Below are 22,536 nucleotides of genomic sequence, written 5' to 3' on the forward strand. Positions count from 1 at the left end.
AGAGAACCCAGATAGACTCACCTTCCCTGCTTGGAATTTCCACCTGAAACAGTCAGGCTGTGCCAAGAGTGTGTAGTTTATTTTATTTTATTTATTTGAGAGAGTGAGAGAGAGACAGATATAGGGAAGGAATGGGTGCACCAGGGCCTCCAGCCACTGCATATGAACTTCAGACACATGCACATCTGGCTTAGATGCTGGGGAATCAAACCTGGGTCCCTAGGCTGCGCAGGCAAGCATTTTATCCACTAAGCCGTCTCTCCAGCCTGAGCTTGTGGTTTTGTTTTCAAGGGTTGGCTGTTTCCTCGGAGGGTTGATAAACTACAGACTCTTCACTTTGCAGATGAGGAAAATTGAGGTAAAAGGGCTTGTTAAGCTTATAAAGGAAGTTGTAAGATAACTTTAGATAAATGGCCCAGGAGGGCTGAGGACGCAGCTCTGTTGTGGAGCACTTGCCCTGGGTTCCATCCCGGGGATCTCACAACTGCAACAGTAACAACAGCCCTCTGTCACGCAGTGAACTCTTCTTTCTGCATGTGCTTATGTATGCATGTTTGTATGTGCCATGCATATGACTAAGGGTAGACATGCTCACATGTGTGTGAGTACACATGGAGACCAGAGGTCATCATCGGGTATCTTCCTCAGTCACTTTTCACCTTATTTTTAAAAAATTATTTCAATTTATTTGTAAGCAGAGAGAGAGAAAGAGTGCGTATGGACATGCCAGGGCCTCTTGCCACTGCAAATAAATTCTAGATACATGTGCCACTTTGTGCATCTGGCTTTGCATGGGCACTGGGGAATTAATTGAACCTGAGCTGGTAAGCTTTCCAAGCAAGCACATTCAGCCACTGAGCCATCTCTCCAGCCTTCCACCTTTTTGAATTAGCATCTTTCAATGAATTCAACTAGACAAGCTAGCCATGGGATCCTCCTGTCTTTGCCTCCCCAGTTCTGGGAAATCAGGCTCATCCCATCGTGCCTGGCTTTTCAGTGGGTGCTGGGGTCCAAACTCAGGTCCCTATGCTTGCATGGCAAGCATATTACCCATTGAGCCATCTGTCCAGCTCCTCTCAGCGTACATTAAAAAATTCTTTTTTAAAAATCTTATTTATTTATTTGAGAGAGAAAGAGTCAGAGAGAGAATGGGCACACCAGGGCCTCCAGCCACTGCAGATGAACTCCAGATGCATGTGCCCCCTTGTGCATCTGGCTTACGTGGGTCCTGGAGAGTCAGACTGGGGTCCTTTGGCTTTGCTGACAAATGCCTTAACCGCTAACCAATCTCTCCAGATCCCAGTGTGGATCCCTGGGTCCTTAGGCTGGCCATGGTCCCCCAAGGAGACCAGGCAACCATGGAGAGCAAGGCTGTGTGAGCGACAAAAGAATCACTTTTGGGAGACAGTCTCTGTGAACAGCTCGCTTTAGTCAGTAGGGAAATGGGTTTATAAGCAGTTGAGGGTCCTAAGGGGGGTGGGTGTACAAGGTTGCTTGCTGATGCCTAATTAGCATATGGGGAAATACATTCTAGCATGTAAGCAATGGCAGGGTACAGGGGGTGGGCTGTGCAAAGGTTGCTGGCTGATACTGTATGAGGAGTTTCCTAGGCAACTGGCCAAGGGTCACAGGGCAAGGCCTAAGTTCAGGTGTGCCAGGTTTGGAGAGGGAGTGGCCTCCTGTAGCTCAGGGGTCCTTAGCCATGCCTGGTAGCTCAGGCCTCTCTACTGAAGGCTCTAGCCTGTGCCTGGCAGTGTCTGATACCCCAGCATACATTTTTAAGATTATTTATTAATTTATTTATTAGAGACAGAGAGGGAGAGAAAGAGAGAAAGAGAATGGGCATGCAAGGGCCTCTAGCCACTGCAAATGAACTCTAAACACATGCGCCACCTTGTGCATCTGGCATAAGTGGGACCTGGAGAATCGAACCTTGGTCCTTAAGTATCGCAGGCAAGTGCTTTAACCACTAAGCTATCTCTCCAACCCTCAGTGTACTTTGTTTTAAAAAAATGTTAACAACTTCCTTAATTATGGGCAATAAACCACGATAATTCCCTCCCTCTCAGTGTACGTTTTGGATGACTGTAAACATGCAGCAGAATGCTATGTGTGCGTCTGAACACCAGTAATCATAAAAGAAAAAAAAAAACAGTTGCAGATGTCGTTGCCAGAGGGAATTATGTACAGAAGAAACCCTGTGGGGACGGAGGGGGGCTGTAAGGGATCAAAGCAAGGCAGTCTTCTTTTGGAGGTAGGTAGTTAGGGACACAGGCCCAAACAAAGAGAAGCTAGAAGATACCTTCAGTCTAACTGAAGATGGACATCGGGACCAGCTTCTTCTTTTTCTTCTTCCTTTTGGTTTTTTCGACATAGGATCTCACTCTAGTCCAGGCTGACCTGGAATTCACTATGGAGTCTCAGGGTGGCCTCGAACTCACGGTGATCCTCCTACCTCTGCCTCCCGAGGGCTGGGATTAAAGGCGTGCGCCGCTACGCCTGGCTTCAAATCAATCTTTCTTACATTGCTCTTCTGTGTCTCTACACTGGGAGTCATAAGACAAGAGCTTGAGAACCACTGGCTTGGAGAATTAGAATGACTGTTGAGCACTCAGCACTCTAACCCCTAAGCTGTACCCATCCAGAGCCCAGAGGGACACTGTTGTTCTCAAACCCAATAACAGGACACTTCCTCTGCAGCGGAAATGTAGCAGCAAAGGACGTCAGAGGGGTGTAGGCTGGGGAGCAAAGTCCCCTGAGGACTGGAAGGGGCCATGAGGTCCAACAGCACAGCCTTACCTGTTATGAGCGGCCTCTGGGAAGAGAGGTGACTTGGAGGAAAGTGGGGTCAGGCATGGTCCTCAACTTCAGGGTGGGGTGAGATGACCTAGGATGAACCTAGCAGACCAGAGCTTACTCCAAAGGGAAGGGCTCCGGTGGCCATGGTCATGTGCCATCTAAATAACTGTCCAGATGGTACATGTAGGTCAAGTCTGTGTTAGAAAATTTGAGCAAATAGTTGTACTTAGCCTGATATCCCCGATCCTTGATTGTAGTTTGATGGCAGGTGATAGCTATAAAATTAGAGTAAGTGAATATCAGCGAGGGCAGACTTTCTGCCATCCAGAAAAGAGGCCAGCTATCGCTCGCCATCTGGTTCATGGATCCTGTCCCCTGACCTAGGTGTCACCTAGCCGTCTCCGGCAGCTCCTGTAATGAGCTAAGCTGAAAAACTTTACACAGCCTTTTCTGAGCGTGTGACTCTCAGGAAGGTGTGTGCTCCAGTCTTCCCCCAAGTGGACTACGGAGGCTGAGGTCCTAGTGACCAATGGCTGTAGCAGGAATTGTTATTTCTCCCAAAGGGCAAAGATCCCATCCCAAAAGAACAAAAAGCAGATAGCCAAAAGGGTAAATAAGTTGGGCACTTTTGGATAGTGATGCATACTAAAATAAAAGTAAAAAAACGTGATTAAAAAATACTTCAGGGCTGGAGAGATGGCTCAGTGGTTAAGATGCTTGCCTGCAAATCCTAAAGACCAGAATTGGATTCCCCAGTACCCACATAAAACCAGATGCAAATGGTGGCACATGCATCCGGAGTTCATGTGCAGCGGCTGGAGGCCCTGGCTGCACCCTTTCTCTCTCACACATGGATGAATAAATAAAATATTTTAAAAATACTTCAGGGCTACAGAGATAGCTTGGCAGTTAAAGTTGCTTCTTTGCAGAGCCTGTCAGCCCAGGTTCAATTCCAGAGCATGCACGTGAAGCTGGGCAACACTGGCACATAGTCTGTGATCCCAGCACCCTACGACAATGGGAAGGAGAGCCAGGAGAACTGGAAGCCTGGGGGCCAGGCTTGTTTGCAGCCACCAGAGACCCTGCCTCAAAGAAGGTGGAGCACAGACAACCCCTCTGACCACACGTATGCTGCGGCACACACGCACCCATGCGCACACACACGCTCTGGCATGCATACCCCCATGAACACACACATGCAAAGGAGTAAAACTTTAAAAGCACACTATTCCAGTAGGCTTTTTGGTGAGGAGAGTGGAAAAGCAAGTCTGAGAAGGGGCCACATTCCTGTCCTGCCAGCTTGAAGTCAGCACACCTCACCGGGAGCAGGAACCTTCCCGAGGCGGGATAGACGCCCGTGTGTATGTAGGTCAGGCATGGGCAAGTGTGTGTGAAGAGACTGAGGGAGCAGAGAACCAGGTAGCAACTTGGGGATGCAGGGGTACAGGTCTGTCAGGTGAGGGGACAGATGAGAGCGCCCACGTAAAGCCAGATGCATGAAGTGGCAGGTGCATCTGGAGTTTGTTTGCAGGGGCAGGAGGCTCTGGCGTACCCATACTCATTCTATCTGCCTTTTATTCTCTCTCAAGTAAATAAAATATTTAAATTAAATTAATTAATATATTTCTCTCTCTCTCTCTCTCTCTCTGTGTGTGTGTGTGTGTGTGTGTAAGAGAGAGAGAGAGAGAGGCATACCAAGGTCTTCTGGAGCTACAAATGAACTCCAGATGCGTGTGCTACTTTGTGCATTTGGGTTTATGTGGGTGCTGGGGAATCAAATTCAGTCCAGCAGGCTTTGAAGCAAGCATTTTTAACTGTGGATCCATCTCCCCAGGCCCCTGGTCGCATTTCTTCCTCCGTACCCCTTTTGGGATTCTAATGACATGTATGTCAGGCTGTTGACCCATGGTTCTTGGGAGTTCCATTCCTTTCTCTTTGGTCGCTGCTTGTCTCTGTGTTAGGTCGGGACAACTTCTGTTGCTCTGTCTTGAAGATTATTGATGCTTTCCCAGGCTGTGTTAGGCCATCTATTAGCCTTTCCAGCTCCTGTGAAGATTTCCTAGTTGTTCCACCCTCTTCCTCACAGTAAGGAGCCTCTCATGGTATGCTCTTAGGGTGGTTTATACTTCTGCTTCTCAGGATAAAAAGGAATTTTCTGCCAGCCATGGTGGCGCACACCTTTAATCCCAGCACTCGGGAGGCAGAGGAAGGAGGATCACCGTGAGTTCGAGGCCACCCTGAGACTATATAGTGAATTCCAGATCAGCCTGAGCTAGAGTGAGACCCTACCTTGAAAAACCAAAAAAAGGGGAGGGGGGGCTTTTCTTCTCTTTCTTTCAGTATAAGGGGTCTTCTCTCTGCTCAGAGGCTAGAGGACGTCTTTCTTTCTTGTAGGTTATGCTGTCTTGAATTGTTCACTCTTACAATTGGCCTCCAACCCTCTTTGAAGTGAAGCCGACAAGCCCTATGCTTGAATGAAACTCAAGAGCAGTGGAGTCCTCAGAAAGCCAGCATTAAGGGTCCCCTACTTTTGACCAGTGTCCCAGGGACTGTCACAAAACTCAGATGCTGCTGGAAATGTCTGGAACACAGCTTCCAAACATGGTCTCTGGGACATGATACTGTTCCCAGCAGACCATACAACAGACTGCAGAATGACAACCGTGCCTGGTACAGTCCCTGTCTCGTGCTATACCTGCTGTATGGCCATCGCCATTTTCCATCAGGTCATTTAGAAAGTGGAATTTTGTTTGTTTGTTTTCAAGGTAGGGCCTCACTCTGTCCCAGGCTGACTCAGAATTCACTGCGTACTCTCAGGGCAGACTCAAACTCCTACCTCTGCCTCCCTAGTGCTGGGATTAAAGGCATGCACCACCATGCTCAGCTGGTCTTTTTATTTAAAAAATATTTATTTATTTATTCATTTGAGAGAGACAGAAAAAGGCAGACACACAGGGAGTAAGTATGGGTGCACCACTGCAAGTGAACTCCAGATGTATTTGTGAATTGGCTCTACATGGGTGCTGGGGAATCGAACCCTGGACCATTAGGCTTTTAGGCTTTATACACAAGCTCCTTCAACCACTAAGCCATCCCTCCAGTCCCCGCCTCACTTTCTGAACCATCTTTATAAATCACAGGCATAACGGTTGCAGTTGCCTTCTCATTGCTGTCACAAAGCACTTGATCCAAAGCAGCTGACAGGAGGAAAGGATTCATTCTGGCTTCCACTCTCAAGGCTACGCTTCATAATAGCAGAGGAGACATGTCATGAACAGAGGCTGGACGTCACCTCTGCCACAGCATGTGGACAGCAACATGAGAGTGAGCCAAACTCTAGTGAAGGGGAGCTGGCCAAACACCCCAAAGCCTGCCCACAACAACATACCTCCTCCAACAAGGCTCAAAACCCATGAGCCTGGCTGAAGACATGGCTCAGCAGTGAAGACACTGGTTCCATTCCCCAGGATCAGTGTAAAGCCAGGTGCACAAAGTAGCGCCTGCATCTGGAGCCTGTCTGCAGCAGCCTGGCATGCTCATGCTCACTCTTCTATCTTGCTGCTTTCAAACAAATGAAACAGTTTTAAAGCTGGGAGTGGTGGCACACGCCTTTAATCCCAGCACTTGAGAGGCAGAGGCAGAGGATTGCCGTGAGTTCAAGGCCACCCTGAGACTACAGAGTGAATTCCAGGTCAGCTACCTTGGAAAAAAAAAAAAAAAACTTTTAACAAGCACATAACTTTATGGAGGACATCTAATTCAAACCACCACAATAGCTAACACTGTAATTCAAAGATCTTGAAAACAAGGAGTATTTTTTTAATTATCTTATTTTTAATTATAGTTTTTTAACTTTTTTTTTTTCTTTGGTTTTTTTGAGGTAGGGTCTCACTCTGGTCCAGGCTGACCTGGAATTAACTCTGTAGTCTCAGGGTGGCCTTGAACTCACGGTGATCCTCCTACCTCTGTCTCCCGAGTGCTGGGATTAAAGGCGTGCGCCATCACACTCGGCAGTTTTTAAACTTTTTATGTATAATATCCGTACATATACAAAATGTACCCTGATTATAATCCCCTCCCACTACCTTCCTTTGTCTCCCTTCCCTTACCCTCTGCTCCACTGAACCCCTTCTTTCCAATAAGTCCCACTTCTATTTTGATGTCATAATTTTTTTTAAGGCAGGAATGGTGGCTCATGCCTTTAATTAATTAATTTATTTATTTGAGAGAAGGGGGGTGGAGAGGCAGAGAGAAAGAAGGAATGGGCATGTTAGGGTCTCCAGCCACTGCAAATGAACTCCAGACACATGCATCCCTTTGTGTATCTGGCTTACGTGAGTCCTGGGGAATCGAACCGGGGTCCTTAGGCTTCACAGACAAACACCTTAACCACTAAGCCATTTCCCCAACCCTGATGTCATAAGTTTTTTGTCATTGTGTAGATAGCGTCAGCCACTGTGCAGTTATCAGTGCTACTGGCAGTCTGTGTCTGGAAGGCAGTGCGGCAGAGCACCATCCCCATCCTTTGGCTCTTAACATTACTTCCACCACCTCTTCTGCAATGATTCCTGAGCCGTGGAGGGTGTGATAGAGATGTCTCACCTAGTGTTAAGTACTCCACTGTCACTTCTCAGAACTTTGGTGTGTTTTGAGTCACCACAGTAGTCACTACCATCTGAAAAGAGAAGCTTCTCTAACCAAAAGTGAGATAGCATTAATATATGGGCATACACATAAATATTTAGAGGGTACTTTGGTGGGCACAATATGTCCATTTAGTCAAACGACTCTAGGGCTCATGACTTCTCCATTCATAAGATTTGGACTAGGTTGTCAGAACCAGGCGGGAATTCCCTCCCATGGAGCAGGTCTCAAATTCTTCCTGTTTTGTTTTTGTTTTTGTTTTTGTTTTTCGAGGTAGGGTCTCACTCTGGCCCTAGGCTGACCTGGAATTAACTCTGTCATCTCAGGGTGGCCTTGAACTCATGGCGATCCTCCTACCTCTGCCTCCCGAGTGCTGGGATTAAGGTGTGCGCCACCACGCCCGGCTCAAGATTTTTTTTTTTTTTTCCAAGGTAGGGTCTCACTCTGGCCCAGGCTGACCTGGAATTCACTCTGTAGTCCCAGGTTGGCCTCGAACTCACGGCAATCCTCCTACCTCTGCCTCCCAAGTACTGGGATTAAAGGCATGCACCACCACACCCGCCCCTTCCTGTATTTTTGTACTTCCAGTGCAGCGAGCAGGCAGCCCCCAGGAGACCAGGACAGCATCTACTTAATAAATGAATAGGATGTGACCCTGGAGTGTCGAATGCCAATACCATAGATTATTATTTCAGTGCAGACACTATTAACTCCTGGTTGGCTCAAGGAGAAGAGTGACTTACAGCAGGACAGGTCATTCCAGGGAGCTCTGTGAAGAAATCGTGCATGGACCCAGGCTCGCGTCGAGCAGAGCCGTCGCGCTCATCAGTGGCATTCTGTGCTGATGTGACACATCTCAAAGATGACAGGAGCTGGCTGGGAAGTGCTGGTGTGACTTTTCCCAGACATGGCGGGCTTCTCCTTGCTCAGAGAGCGCACTGGGTGTCAGTTCTCTGGAGCAGCTCACCGCAGAGGCGGTCCAAGGCAGGCAGGGGAGGGTGGCCACAGAAAGAGTGACCTTGAGGCTCCGGCACCGGGGGACTTGGACATCACAGACTCCACATACTAAGTGATCTGTGAGGGAAACCTGCTGTTGCCTGCATTAGCCTGGCAGTGCCAGGGCTCAGCATGGTGGGTGACCCTCCTGCCTCCACCTCCCGAGTGCTGAGGATACAGGAGTGAGCCACCATGCCTGGCCTGTTTAAGTGAAAATGCAGTCTATGTGAAACAGAGTCCTCCACTAATCCACTTTTTAAATCTTTTTCTTTAAAAAAATTTTTTTTTATTTATTTGACACAGGGAATATGGGAGAGAGAGAGGGAATGGGCACACCAGGGCCTCCAGCCACCACAAATGAACCCCAGGTGCATGCGCCACCTTGTGCATCTGGCTAACGTGGATCCTGGGGAATCAAACCTAGGTCCTTTGGCTTTGCAGGCAAATGCCTTAACCGCTAAGCCATCTCTCCAGCCCCTCTTTTTTTTTTTTTTTGAGGTGGGGTCTCACTGTAGCCCCAGGCTGACATGGTTTACTGTGTAGTCCCAAGCTGGTCTTGAATTTACAGTGATCCTCCTACCTCTGCCTCCTGAGTGCTGGGATTAAAGGTGTATGCCACCATGCATAGCTCACTATTTTTATTTATTTACTGTGCGTGTGTGTATGCATGCTCATGTATGTGTGCATGCAGAGGGACTACTGTGGGTGACATCCTCAGGAAAGCTGCCCAACTCTTTGAGTCAGGACCCCTCATTGGCCGTAAGTTCACCAAATAATCCAGGCTGGCACTTCAGCTCCAGAAATCCTCCTGTCTCCACCTTCCCAGTGCTGGGATTACAGGTTCATACCACCACACTGGGCTTTATTTTTATCTTCTTCTTCTTCTTCTTCTTCTTCTTCTTATTCTTATTATTATTATTTTGGTTTTTTGAGGTAGGGTCTCACTCTAGCTCAGGCTGATCTGGAATTCATTCTCTAGTCTCAGGGTGGCCTTGAACTCATGGTGATCTTCCTACCTCTGCCTCCCAAGTGTTGGGCTTAAAGGTGTGCGTCACCACACCGAGCTTCACTTGGCATTTTAATGTAGTTTCTGGGACTAGAACTCAGGTCCTCATGCTTGCAAGGCAAGCACTTTACCCATGAGGCTACCTCCCCTAGCCCTGATTTAAAAAATGAAAACAAACACTTTTTTTTTTTTATTTACTTATTTGAGAGTGACAGACAGAGAAAGATGCAGAGAGAGAGAGGGAGAGAGAGAGAATGGGTGTGCCAGGGCCTCCAGCCACTGCAGACGAATTCCAGATGCGTGCACCCCCTTGTGCATCTGGCTAACGTGGGTCCTGGGGAATTGAGCCTTGAACCAGGGTCCTTAGGCTTCACAGGCAAGCGCTTAACCGCTAAGCCATCTCTCCAGCCCCAAACACTTTTCTTTTTTGGTCTTTCCCCCTTGACGCCTGAACCACAGAGGTAGACATTCCCTGATGTGCATGAACCTGAAACAGTGCGTGGTAGCTGAAGAGGTAAATATTGATTCCACAACAGTCTGAGTCTCCTTTGAAAGTCTTTTCTGTATTTTCTGGGAATGGTTTGCTTTTCTTAAAATCCATTTCTTGTGCTGTAGTGCAAAATGATAAAGGTATTTAAAAGTGATGGTTTGAGATATTTTGTATACATCACATATGTGTTCACATCAAAATGCTTTTATGGGCTGGGGAGCTGGTTCAGTGGTTAAGACGTCTGCCTGCAAAACCCAATGACCCAGGTTCAATTCCCCAGCACCCATGTAAAGCTGGATGCACAAAATGGCACATGCATCTGGAGTTCGTTTCTAGTGGCACTATGCCTTGGTGAGCTCATTCTCTTTCTGTCTGTCTGTCTTCCTCTGTTTACAAATAAATAAATATTTTTAAAATGTCTTTATGAGGGCTAGAGAGATGGCTCAGTGGTTAAGGCACTTGCTGGCAAAGCCAAAGGACCCGATTCCCCATTACCTACCTAAAGCCAGATGCACAAGGTGGCACATGCATTTGGAGTTCATTTGTAGTGGATAGAGGCCCTACTGTGCCCATTCTCTTTCTATCTGCCTTTCTCTCCCGCTCTCTTAAATAAATAAATAATAAAATATAAAAATATTTTTATGAGACTGGTGGCAAACAAAGGTCCTTTTATAGTAAGTTCCCACAAAATATCAGTGGAATCCAAGGACCATTATATTGCATGTCAGGTTAAAACTCTAAATAGAACTCTTTTTTATTATTTATTTTGAGAGAGAGAAAGAGGCAGAGAAAGAGACAGACAGAAAGACAGAATGGGCATTCCAGGGTCTTTAGCTGCTGCAAATGAACTCCAGCTGCGAGCGCCTCCTTGTGCACGTATGTGACATTACGTGCTTGCATCACTGTGTCTGGTTACGTGGGACCTGGAGATTCAAATATAAGTTCTTAGGCTTCGCAGACAACCTAACCCCTAAACCATCTCTCCAGCCCGAAACTGAACTCTGATGAACTGTCTTTGCTGCAGATCCTTGGTTCATTTTAGAAACTTTCCTGACATGTTGTCCAAGTTGAAAATAAGCCATTTTTTCCCCATAACTATTTAGTAAACATCACACAGATGAGGCAAGTAAGGTCTCCATCTCCCAAGACCAAACACTTTAGGAAAAGTTAGCGCAGAATGATAGGAGGATGGAACATGGCAAGGACTGCCTGGGAAAGGGTCCCTTGGCCAGATAGGGGCTGGAAACCTGAGGAGAGTCTCCGAGGACCCCCGACCCTTGTAACCGAAGGGGAGAGGAAGGGTACATCACAGGGAAGAGTATGCAAAGTCAGTTTGTCCCTGTTGTCTGCTTGTCCGTTTGTTTCAAACAGGATCTCATTCTGTAGCAAGGATGGCCCAAAACTCACTGTGTGGCCCAGGCTGTGCTCAAACTCTTGGTAATCCCTCTGCCTCACTCACTTGAGTGCTAGGATTACAGGCATGATCCACTACACCCACTCTTTCTTGAATCTGCATGTCTTCTCTGTCAGTTCCGCCTCTATTCCCTGGCTCCCTCAGTATTGGTCTCAAGATCTGTTCCCTGCCACCCCGAGCCCGACTGTAGCTGCCTCACCACCGAGCCATCCAATAGTCCAGTGGGTAGCTGGTTTTAACTATTGGATGTAAGATGGCTGCTTGTGGGGAACATGGCATGGGGAAGGCCAAGGGGGAGTTTCCAGGCCAGATGTGGCTGGTTCAGTCATGTGACTGGAAGACCTTTCACCTCCTAAATGCTCAGCTTACTGGAGCTGATTCTGTTTGGAACCCAGATCCATTTTTTAAAAAATATTTTATTTATTTATTTATTAGATTGAGAGAGAGAGAGAATGAGAATGGGCATGCCAGGGCCTGCAGCCATTGCACACGAACTCTGGATGCATGTACCCCCTTGTGTATCTGGCTTACATGGGTCCTGGGGAATCAAACCGGGATTCTTTGGTTTTGCAGGCAAATGTCTTAACCACTAAGTCATCTCTCCAGCCCCCCAGGTCAGTTTTTTTAATCTTTTATTTATTTGACAGAGAGAAAGAAGGACGGGGAGAGAGAGAGAATGTGCATGCCAGGGCCTCCAGCCACTGCAAACAAATTCCAGACACATGCGTCACCTTGTGCATCTGGCTAATGTGGGTCCTGGGGAATTGAACCCGGGTCCTTTGGCTTTGTTGGCAAATGCCTTAACCACTAAGCCATCCCTCCAGCCCCCAGCTCATTTTTTCACGGATTTATCTTGTCATGTAGACCAGGCTGACTTCCAATTTGTAATCTTCCTATCTTAGCCTTCTGGCACTGGGATTATAGGCATGAGCTACCGCGCCAGTCTGGTTTGTGTCTTGAAGGTGCTGCAATGGCCTTGCTCCTGTCAGAGATCATTCTAGGGCCAGAGAATGGTCACATGGTCAGAAGTATATCGGCAAGGCAACGTTTACTTCTGCAGAAGGGTGCTGAGCTCTCTGGAGTCCGGGCGAGCTCGTGTAGCCTCCGCAGGTCTGCTGCCACTTAGATCTCCTAAAGCAAGGGTCCCGTGTCTGCCCCATCACCCACTCTTGTATGATTGGCTGACATATATAAAAATGACCCAGTTTCTAGGGGAAACTTAAAGGAAGAGAAGGCTTAGGGGCATTTTACCAAATGCAACAGTAGAAGCTTTCGTCTACAGGATTAACTCTTCTGGTCTCAAGGACAGTAAACTCAGAAGGAGGTTTTCCTATAGAAAGGCATCCTTCCAGAAGTGGGCTTTTCTTTTAACCCTTTGACAGAAAAGACAGCATCCCTCACCACCCTCCCTCTCTCTTCTTTTCCTCACATTGCCGGCTTCAACAGAAGCTGACAAGCCCATGTCCCAGGCGGCCGCATGGGGACATGGACTTCCCAGCTCCTCTGCTAGAGTGAGCTCTTCAAGGTCCTTGGGCACTAGCTGACCCCTGTTGGAATGGGGAGCAGCCATCTGCCCACAGCCTGTCCTAGATGGGAAGCTAGCTCCTGGCAAATCACCACATAGCCCTGCCTCCTCCCCCTGTCTGACCTCAGAATTGAGTCCAAGCCAAGAAGGTTCAGTTGGTGGCGTGATATATTGAAACTGGCGGCTTGGATATCTTGGCTGACCAGCCTAGCTGCTCCTCTCTACTGCCCAGGGCCAGAGGTCATCAGACGTCCTACACAGTCAGCATTCAAGCGTCAGAAGCCCCAACTCATGTCGCGGTAGAGAAAAAGAAGGGGCCCTCACGCTGCCATCCCTACAGGCCCGAGTGGACCCAGGCTCAGCACACATCACTGTGTAATGTAGCTGGCTGTGCATGCTTCACCTGACCACACAGCAGCTGCAGGTCTTTGTAGCAGGAAAAAGAAATCAACTCGGCAGTTTGAAAAAAAAAAAAAAAAAAGAGCTTATCAGCAGAATCATTGTTAGCCAGGCCATCAAGGAAGCTGGAGCAGGAGAATCACAAGCTTAAGCCCTGCTTCAGTTACATAATGAGTTCAAGGATAGCCCAGGCAACTTACCACAACCATATCTCAAAACAATGAGTAAAAAAAAAATTGGGGGCTGGAGAGATGGCTTAGCGGTTAAGCACTTGCCTGTGAAGCCTAAGGACCCCGGTTCGAGGCTCGGTTCCCCAGGTCCCACGTTAGCCAGATGCACAAGGGGGCGCATGCGTCTGGAGTTCGTTTGCAGTGGCTGGAAGCCCTGGCGCGCCCATTCTCTCTCTCTCCCTCTATCTGTCTTTCTCTCTGTGTCTGTCGCTCTCAAATAAATAAATAAATAAAAATGAACAAAAAATATTAAAAAAAAAAATTGGGCCAGAAAGATGGCTCCACAGTTAAGGTGCCTGAGGACCCTTGTTCAACTCCCGAGACTCCACGTAAACCAGACACACAGGGTGACGTGTGTGCAAGGTTATGTATACCCACAAGGTGGCACATGCATCTGGAGTTCAATTGCAGTGGCTGGAGGCCATGGCATGCCAATTCTCTCTCTCTCTCACTTGTTCTCTCATAAAAAGGTAAAAATAAATCATATCTCAGAATCAAAAGCTGAGGTTATAGTGACGTGGTAGAGTGCTTGCCTAGCTTGACTGAGGTACATGTGCTCCTCTTCCACCTTTGAGGCAGGATCTCTTGCCACTGCAGATGAAGGCCAGACTAGCTGGCCCCTGGACTCTGGTTGCTCCTGGCTTCCTTTCCCATTGTCTCAGGTATATTGGGATCATATATTTTGCATTCATCTTTATGTGGGTGCTGAGGAATACTGAACTAGCATTAGCATACTATATAAGAAGCGCCTTTTTAAATTTTTTTACAAAATTTATTTGACAGAGAAAGATGGAGAAAGGGAGAGAGAGAGAGAGAGAGAGAGAGAATGGGTGCACCAGGTCCTCCAATCACTGCAAACTGTGCGCCCCCTTGTGCATCTGGGTAACCGAGGTCCTGGGGAATCGAACCTGGGTCCTTTGGCTTTGCAGGCAAATATCTTAACTGCTAAGCTATCCTTCCAGCCCTATAAGAATCACCTGTAATCACTAACCATCTCCCCAGCCCCCACAGTTCATTTTTGGTGTGTGTGTAGTGTGTGTGAGGTATGTGCATGTGTGTTCAGATCCACATGGCCAGGTGCATTCATACCGAGGCCAGGGCACCTCGGTGTCCTCCGCTGCCTCTCGTCCACCTCATTTCTCACTGAACCTACAGCTCCCTGTTTTTTTGGTTGCATTAGCTGTCCAGGGAGCCCCGGCAATTCTGTTTCTGTCCTCCTTAGCTCTGGGGTTCAGATGTGCACAGCCATGCCAGGCTTTTTTACATGGGTACTGGGGGAGTGAATTAGGGTACTCATGCCTGCATACCCAGTGCTCTTACTCACTAAGACACACCTTAGCCTCAACTGTCATTAAAAAATTTTTTTAGTTGATTTTTATTTATTTATTTGAGAGAGAGAGAGAGAATGGGCTTCTAGCCATTGCAAACGAACTCCAGATGCATGTGCCACTTTGTGCATCTGGCTTACGTGGGCCCTGAGGAATCAAGCTGAGGTCCTTTGGCTTTACTAAGACATCTCTCCAGCCCAACTGTCATTCTTTATATCCTGTTTTGGGCACAGTGAGCTGGCTCATCTGGAGTCAACCACTGTCACTATCTTGATAGCCTGTCTCAGGGTCTTGAGTTGACCCAGCTGGAGAGACTGCTACCATCCATTGCTTTTTATGTCCAGTTTTGGTCCATGTCTTCTGGAGCTCACCTCTTGCCTAAGAAGCCCATTCCACTCACCTCAGTCTCTCACGAAGAGGTGTGATGCGTTCCTTCTACAACTAACCTCCTCCATTGCCTGTCTCTTTCAGGCCCAGCTGTCTCAGGCCCTAAACGGAGTCTCAGACAAGGCCAAAGAGGCAAAGGAGTTCCTGGTTCAGCTCAAGAACATTCTGCAGCAGATCCAGGTGAGCGTGTACTGACGTGTGCACATGGACATGGACAAAACATGCAAAGGAAGAAGGACGGGAGGGCTGGGTGAGCGTTCCAAAAATGTGTGCTTATCATTTATTTGCAAGCAGAGACAGAGAAAGAGAGGGGGAGAGGGAGAGAATGGGTGTGCCATGTCCTCTTGCCACTTCAGAATCATGTGCCACTTTGTGCATCTGGCTTTTCATGGGTATAGGGAAATTGAACCCAGGCAAACAAGCACCTTTAACCACTGAGCCATTTCTCCAGCTCATTAACCTTTTATTTTTGCTTTTTCTATTTTTATTTACTTGAAAGGAAAGAGATAGTGAAGAGGGGGTTCACCCAGGCCTCCCACCACTGCAAATAACTCCAGATGCATCTGCCACTTTATGCATCTGGCTTTACATGGGTACTGAGGAATCGAACCTGGGCCACCTGGCTTTGCAAACAAGTGCCTTTAACCACTGAACAATCTCTCTAGCCCCCAGCTCATTTTTTTTTTTAAAGCAATAAACATTGCAGGACTGATGTGTCTTGCTGTGGATGCTCAAGGTTCCACTCTCAATCCATTGACATGCATGTGACACGTTTTGTACCCAAACATGCCCTTGTAGTCAGAGCAGCAAAGTACAGACACTTCATTTCCTAAGCAGATGTGTCCGGTACTGACCTCGATCAGTACCTAAGAGCAGTGTGTCTGGCTTTGGGGAGCTCTGTGTGTAGGGGACCAAGTGCTGACAGATGTGCACACACAAAGGGACAGTTGGTACCAAGGAGTCCCTAAAGCATCTGCATGCTTGGCTGGAGAAAGAAGCTGAGGACCCTGAACCTTTTTCTTTTTTCATTTCTTTATGTTTTTTGACAAGTTCTTGCTGTGTAGCCTAGGCTGGCATCAAAGTTACGGTTCTTCCTCGGCCCCCTGAGAGCTGAGATTTCAGAGGTACATCACCACATAAAATTCAAGACCTCTGAATTATTTCCAAATTCTTTTTTAAAGTGTGCGTGTGTGTGTATACAATGTATGTGTGTTTGTATGAACATGCACATGTGCCCTGTGTAGGTCAGAAGACAGCCTTGGAGTGCTCGGTCTCTCCTTCTACCTTGTTTGGCACTCACTCTTTCTTATTTGCTGCTGGGAAGCCAGACTAGTTGGTCCAGGAGCCCTGGAATTTTCATGACTCTGCCTCCCACTGAGATAGGCATGTTTGGGTTATGTTTGGGTTACATATGTGTGCCACCTTGTATCTGGCTTTTCCTGGATGCTGGTTTGCAGAGAAAGTGCCTTTAGCCACCAAGCCATCTCCCCAGGGTCCCTGAATTCTTTTCTAAAACTATTTTTATTTAGCCAAAAAAAAAAAAAAAAAAAAAAAAAAAAAAAACAAAAAAAACAGCCGGGCATGGTGCATGCCTTTATTCCCAGCACTTGGGGAGGCATAAGTAGGAGGATCGAAATGAATTCCAGGTCAGCCTGGGTTAGAGTGAAAATACCTCAAAAATCCAAAAGAATTTTTTTTTTTTTTTTTTTACTTGCAAGAAGAGAGAGAGAAAATGGGCATGCCAGGGCTTCCAGCCACTGCAAACAAACACGTGCACCATCTTGTGCATCTGGTTTACATGGGTCCTGGGGAATTGAACTTGGGTCCTTTGGCTTTGCTGGCAAACACTTTAAGCACTAAGCCGTCTCTCCAGCCCTGTCCCAAAGTCTTAATCAGCCTATGAGAACTGCGTTAGTCAGCTTTCCATGACTGTGACGGTGTCTGACAGCTTATGAAGAGAAAAGGTTTCATTTTGCTCACCATTTCGGCAGTGTCAGTCCCATGACTCTGTTGATCCCTTTGGGCCCGCAGGAGCACGGGGCTGCATGGTGGGTAGGTGTGTGGCACAAGAAACAGAGAGAGAGCCGGGCATGGTGGCACACGCCTTTAATCCCAGCACTCGGGAGGCAGAGGTAGGAGGATTGCCGTGAGTTCTAGGCCACGCTGAGACTCCATAGTGAATTCCAGGTCAGCCTGGGCTAGCGTGAGAGCCTACTTCGAAAAGTCAAAAAAAAAAAAAAAAAAAGAAAAGAAAAGAAAAGAAACAGAGAGAGAGAAAAGGGCCTGTGGGGCCCAATACTCCCATTAAGGGCGTGGGTGTGCCACGGTTCTAAACTCCAGCCCCTCCCCCAGAGATCCCACTGCCTCCCAGCATGTCACAGGCTGGTGACCAAACCTTTAACAATTGGCTTTTGGAAGACATTCCATACCTAAACTATAGGGAAAAACAAACAAACAAACAAACAAAAAAAAACCCACAATAACCTTAACAGGCCCCTAACTCAGACTTCAGCCATAGGACCTCCCCCTCAGTTTTTTAAATATATTTTATTTATTTGAGAGAGAGAGAGAGAGAGAATGGGCATGACAGGGCCTCCAGCCACTGCAGAGGAACTCCAGATGTATGCGCCCCCTTGTGCATCTGGCCTACGTGGGTCCTTTGGCTTTGAAGGCAAACGCCTTAACCGCTAAGCCATCTCTCCAGCCCCAGTCTTTCTGTTTTTTTTGGTTCATTTTTTATTTATTTATATGAGAGTGACAGACATAGAGAGAAAGACAGATAGAGGGAGAGAGAGAGAATGGGCACGCCAGGGCTTCCAGCCACTGCAAATGAACTCCAGATGCGTGCGCCCCCTTGTGCATCTGGCTAACGTGGGACCTGGGGAACCGAGCCTCGAACCGGGGTCCTTAGGCTTCACAGGCAAGCGCTTAACCGCTAAGCCATCTCTCCAGCCCTCTCTCAGTTTTTTTGAGGTAGGGCCTCACTGTAGCCCAGGCTGACTTGTAATTTACTATGTAGTCTCAGGGTGGCCTTGAACTCATGGTGATCCTCCTACTGCTGCATCCTGAGTGCTGGGATTAAAGGTGTGCGCCATTACACTCAGCTACAGAGAGAATGGGTGTGCCAGGGCCTCTAGCCGTTGCAACTACACTCCAGATGCATGTGCCACTTTGTGTGTCTGGCTTTACATGGGTACTGGGGAATTGAACTCACTTCACCAGGCTTTGCAGGCAAGTGCCTTAACCACTGAGCCATCTCTTCTGCCCATGTTTTTTTCTTGTTGTTGTTTGTTTTGTTTTGTTTTTGTTTTTTGTTTTTTGAGATAGTCTCACTCTAGTCCAGGCTGACCTGGAATTCACTATGTAGTCTCAGTGTGTCCTCGAACTCACAGCGGTCCTCCTACCTCTGCCTCCCGAGTGCTGGGATTACAGGTGTGCACCCCCACGCCCGGCTCTGTTTGTTTTTGAGACAGAGTGTTGGTATGTAGCCCAGGCTGACCTCAAAGTCACGATCCTCCTGCTTCACCTTTCAAGTGCAGGACGGCAGGCAGGCCTGGCTCCCAGCTGGCATGCTAAGTCACTAGGCTTCGGTTTCACAGACACAAGACAGGTTGCTTTGCTCTGATTGCAAAATATTAGAGACGGGCAGCTGCACTAGCAGGAATTCATTCTCAGTTTTGAAGGCCAAAGCCCAAGGTCGATGCTTGGGGGTTCCTCCATGGCTGCTCTTCCTTGCGTGCAGATGGTACCTTCATCTCCATGCGCTCACACGGAGTCTGTCAGTGAGCATCTGTGTCCTGATTTCCTCTTCTTACAAGGACATCAGTCAGATTGGGCAGGGGCCACCCTGATGGCCTCATTTTCACTTCATGACCTCTTTAAAGATGCTGTCTCCAAATAGTGACACTGTCACATTCTAGGGCTTTTTGGGTCAACATAGGACTCAGGGACACAGCTCTGTGCATAGCATGAGGTCATGACCCCGCAGCTCTGTGCATAGCATGAGGTCATGACCCCGCAGCTCTGTGCATAGCATGAGGTCATAACACCACAGCTCTGTACATAGCATGAGGTCATGACCCCACAGCTCTGTGCATAGCATGAGGTCATGACCCAACAGCTCTGTGCATAGCATGAGGTCATAACCCCACAGCTCTGTGCATAGCATGAGGTCATGACCCCACAGCTCTGTGCATGGCATGAGGTCATGACCCCACAGCTCTGTGCATAGCATGAGGTCATAACCCCACAGCTCTGTGCATGGCATGAGGTCATGACCCCGCAGCTCTGTGCATAGCATGAGGTCATAACACCGCAGCTCTGTGCATAGCATGAGGTCATAACCCCGCAGCTCTGTGCATAGCATGAGATCATAACCCCGCAGCTCTGTGCATAGCATGAGGTCATAACCCCACAGCTCTGTACATAGCATGAGGTCATAACCCCGCAGCTCTGTGCATAGCATGAGGTCATGACCCCACAGCTCTGTGCATGGCATGAGGTCATGACCCCACAGCTCTGTGCATGGCATGAGGTCATAACCCCACAGCTCTGTGCATGGCATGAGGTCATAACCCCACAGCTCTGTGCATGGCATGAGGTCATGACCCCACAGCTCTGTGCATGGCATGAGGTCATGACCCCGCAGCTCTGTGCATGGCATGAGATCATGACCCCGCAGCTCTGTGCATAGCATGAGATCATGACCCCACAGCTCTGTGCATGGCATGAGGTCATGACCCCACAGCTCTGTGCATAGCATGAGATCATAACCCCGCAGCTCTGTGCATGGCATGAGGTCATGACCCCACAGCTCTGTGCATAGCATGAGGTCATAACCCCGCAGCTCTGTGCATGGCATGAGGTCATAACCCCGCAGCTCTGTGCATGGCATGAGGTCATGACCCCACAGCTCTGTGCATGGCATGAGGTCATAACCCCACAGCTCTGTGCATAGCATGAGGTCATAACCCCACAGCTCTGTGCATAGCATGAGATCATAACCCCGCAGCTCTGTGCATAGCATGAGGTCATGACCCTGAAGCTCTGTGCATAGCATGAGGTCATAACCCCGCAGCTCTGTGCATAGCATGAGGTCATAACCCCGCAGCTCTGTGCATAGCATGAGATCATAACCCCGCAGCTCTGTGCATGGCATGAGGTCATGACCCCGCAGCTCTGTGCACGGCATGAGGTCATGACCCCGCTGCTCTGTGCACGGCATGAGGTCATAATCCCACAGCTCTGTGCACCGCATGAGATCATAACCCCGCAGCTCTGTGCACGGCATGAGGTCATAACCCCACAGCTCTGTGCATAGCATGAGGTCATAACCTCGCAGCTCTGTGCATAGCATGAGGTCATGACCCTGAAGCTCTGTGCATAGCATGAGGTCATAACCCCGCAGCTCTGTGCATAGCATGAGGTCATAACCCCACAGCTCTGTGCATAGCATGAGGTCATAACCCCGCAGCTCTGTGCATGGCATGAGGTCATGACCCCGCAGCTCTGTGCACGGCAGGAGGTGATAACCTCGCAGCTCTGTGCATAGCATGAGGTCATGACCCCGCAGCTCTGTGCATAGCATGAGGTCATAACCCCACAGCTCTGTACATAGCCGCTGTAAACAAACTGCAAACATATTATGGGTACTGGGGACTCAAATCTGTGTCCTTAGGCTTTGCAGGCAAGTGCCTTAACTGCTATGCCATCTTTCCAACTCCCTTTCCTTCCTTATTTATTTATTTGCTCCGATTGTATTTATTTATTTATTTGAGAGAGAGAAAGAAAGAAAGATGCAGAGAGAGAGAGAGAGAGAGAGAGAGAGAGAGGGAGGGAGAGAGAGAGAGAGTGAATGGGCACACTAGGGTCCCTAGCCACTGGAAATAAACTCCAAATGTGTGTTCCACCTTGTGCATCTGCCTTACATGGGTACTGAGGAATCAAACCTAGGTCTTCGGCTTTGCAGAAAAGTGCCTTAACTGCTAAACTATCTCTCCAGCCCTTCTTTTATTTTTTTTATTTATTTGCATGTGTGTATGTGCATGTGCACACCAGCGTCTCTTGCCCCTAAACAAACTCCAGATGTGTCTACGCCACTTTCCACCTTTGGCTTTAGTGGGTACTGAAGAATTGAACCTGGACCCGTGGGTTGAGCAAGCAAATCCCTTGAATGGCTGAGCCGTCACCCCAGCCCTCCTCCTTCTTCTTCTTTTTGGTCAGGATCCCCAGTGCTCTATAAACAGGTTTGGATGGCTACAGAATATTCCTCCATGTAGATGTGCCATGGTTCACAGATCCCCTCCCCCAGGCATGTTATATTGTCCCCAACTTAACAACAGTACAGATAGCCTGAGATGAGCTGTTTGGAAAACTGCTTTCTGAGTTATGTTCAGAGGACACTGGCCACTCGCCCTAGCACTACATCTGTCTGCTTCCCCAGGAAAATGGACTGGACTACGAAGCCTGCCTGGTGGCTCAGTGTGATGCCCTGGTTGACGCGCTGACTCGACAGAAGGCCAAACTACTTACCAAGGTGACCAAAGAGAGGGAGCACAAACTGAAGGTACGCCCCAGTGACGACACTCCATACCCATCCTGTCCTCTGTACCCAGGATGGGGTGGCACTGCCTTAGGCACTGGCTGTCTTAGTGGAGTGGCTGAGTGAGTGAATGAATGTGTCAGGAGGGGTTGATCACTCTCCAGAGCCAAGGCAGGCTGCAGCACTCTGCTGTTATCAAGTCAGAAGTCCACCCTTGCCCATCTTCTCGGGGTTCCTGGGTCTGGCGGAGGAACTCCTCCTATCTCCTCTTGCCCAGTAGAGGTGGCAGGGGTGGGTTAACTCCCCTCAGGACTCCAGCTCTACCCCCTTCCTCAAGCTCGCTCTGGCACCAATAATCAGCAATAATATGTATGACCAGTGACTGTTGCCCCTCACCAGGCACCATGATCCTGACCATGCCTGTGAATGCTCTGACCTGGTAAAGGGCTGTCATTGTCCAAGCAGCTCTGTACTAGAGGCATCTCCTAAGAAAATCAGAAAGAAAATCGATGGGTCTGATTTTCTTTTTTCCTTTTTATTTTTTTGAGGCAAGCCCAATTAACCTTCCCCCCCCCCTTGAGATATACATAGATAGACAGATAGACAAACAAACAGATAGATAGATAGATGACAGACAGGAAAAATTGGCATGCTAGGGTCTCCAGCCACTGCAATTGAACTCCAGACACATGAGCCCCCTTGTGGGCATATGCAACCTTGCATGCTTGCTTCACTGTATCTGGCTTATATGGGACCTGGAGAGCTGAACATTGAGTC

General features: G+C 48.3%; 1 protein-coding gene across 2 annotated transcripts in view; it reads left to right on the forward strand.

Annotated features, from left to right (window-relative positions):
* The window catches only part of Trim67 (tripartite motif containing 67), a 52,834-nt gene that overhangs the window by 10,969 nt on the left and 19,329 nt on the right, over window positions 1–22,536 (forward strand). For both annotated transcript variants that reach the window (XM_045150232.1, XM_045150233.1), the window contains exons 2-3: window positions 15,303–15,398; window positions 21,661–21,783. In XM_045150232.1, the coding sequence (XP_045006167.1) occupies window positions 15,303–15,398; window positions 21,661–21,783 (219 nt within the window). The remainder of the gene's footprint in view (window positions 1–15,302; window positions 15,399–21,660; window positions 21,784–22,536) is intronic.

Source organism: Jaculus jaculus, chromosome 5 (assembly GCF_020740685.1).
Source record: "Jaculus jaculus isolate mJacJac1 chromosome 5, mJacJac1.mat.Y.cur, whole genome shotgun sequence".
NCBI lineage: Eukaryota > Metazoa > Chordata > Mammalia > Rodentia > Dipodidae > Jaculus > Jaculus jaculus.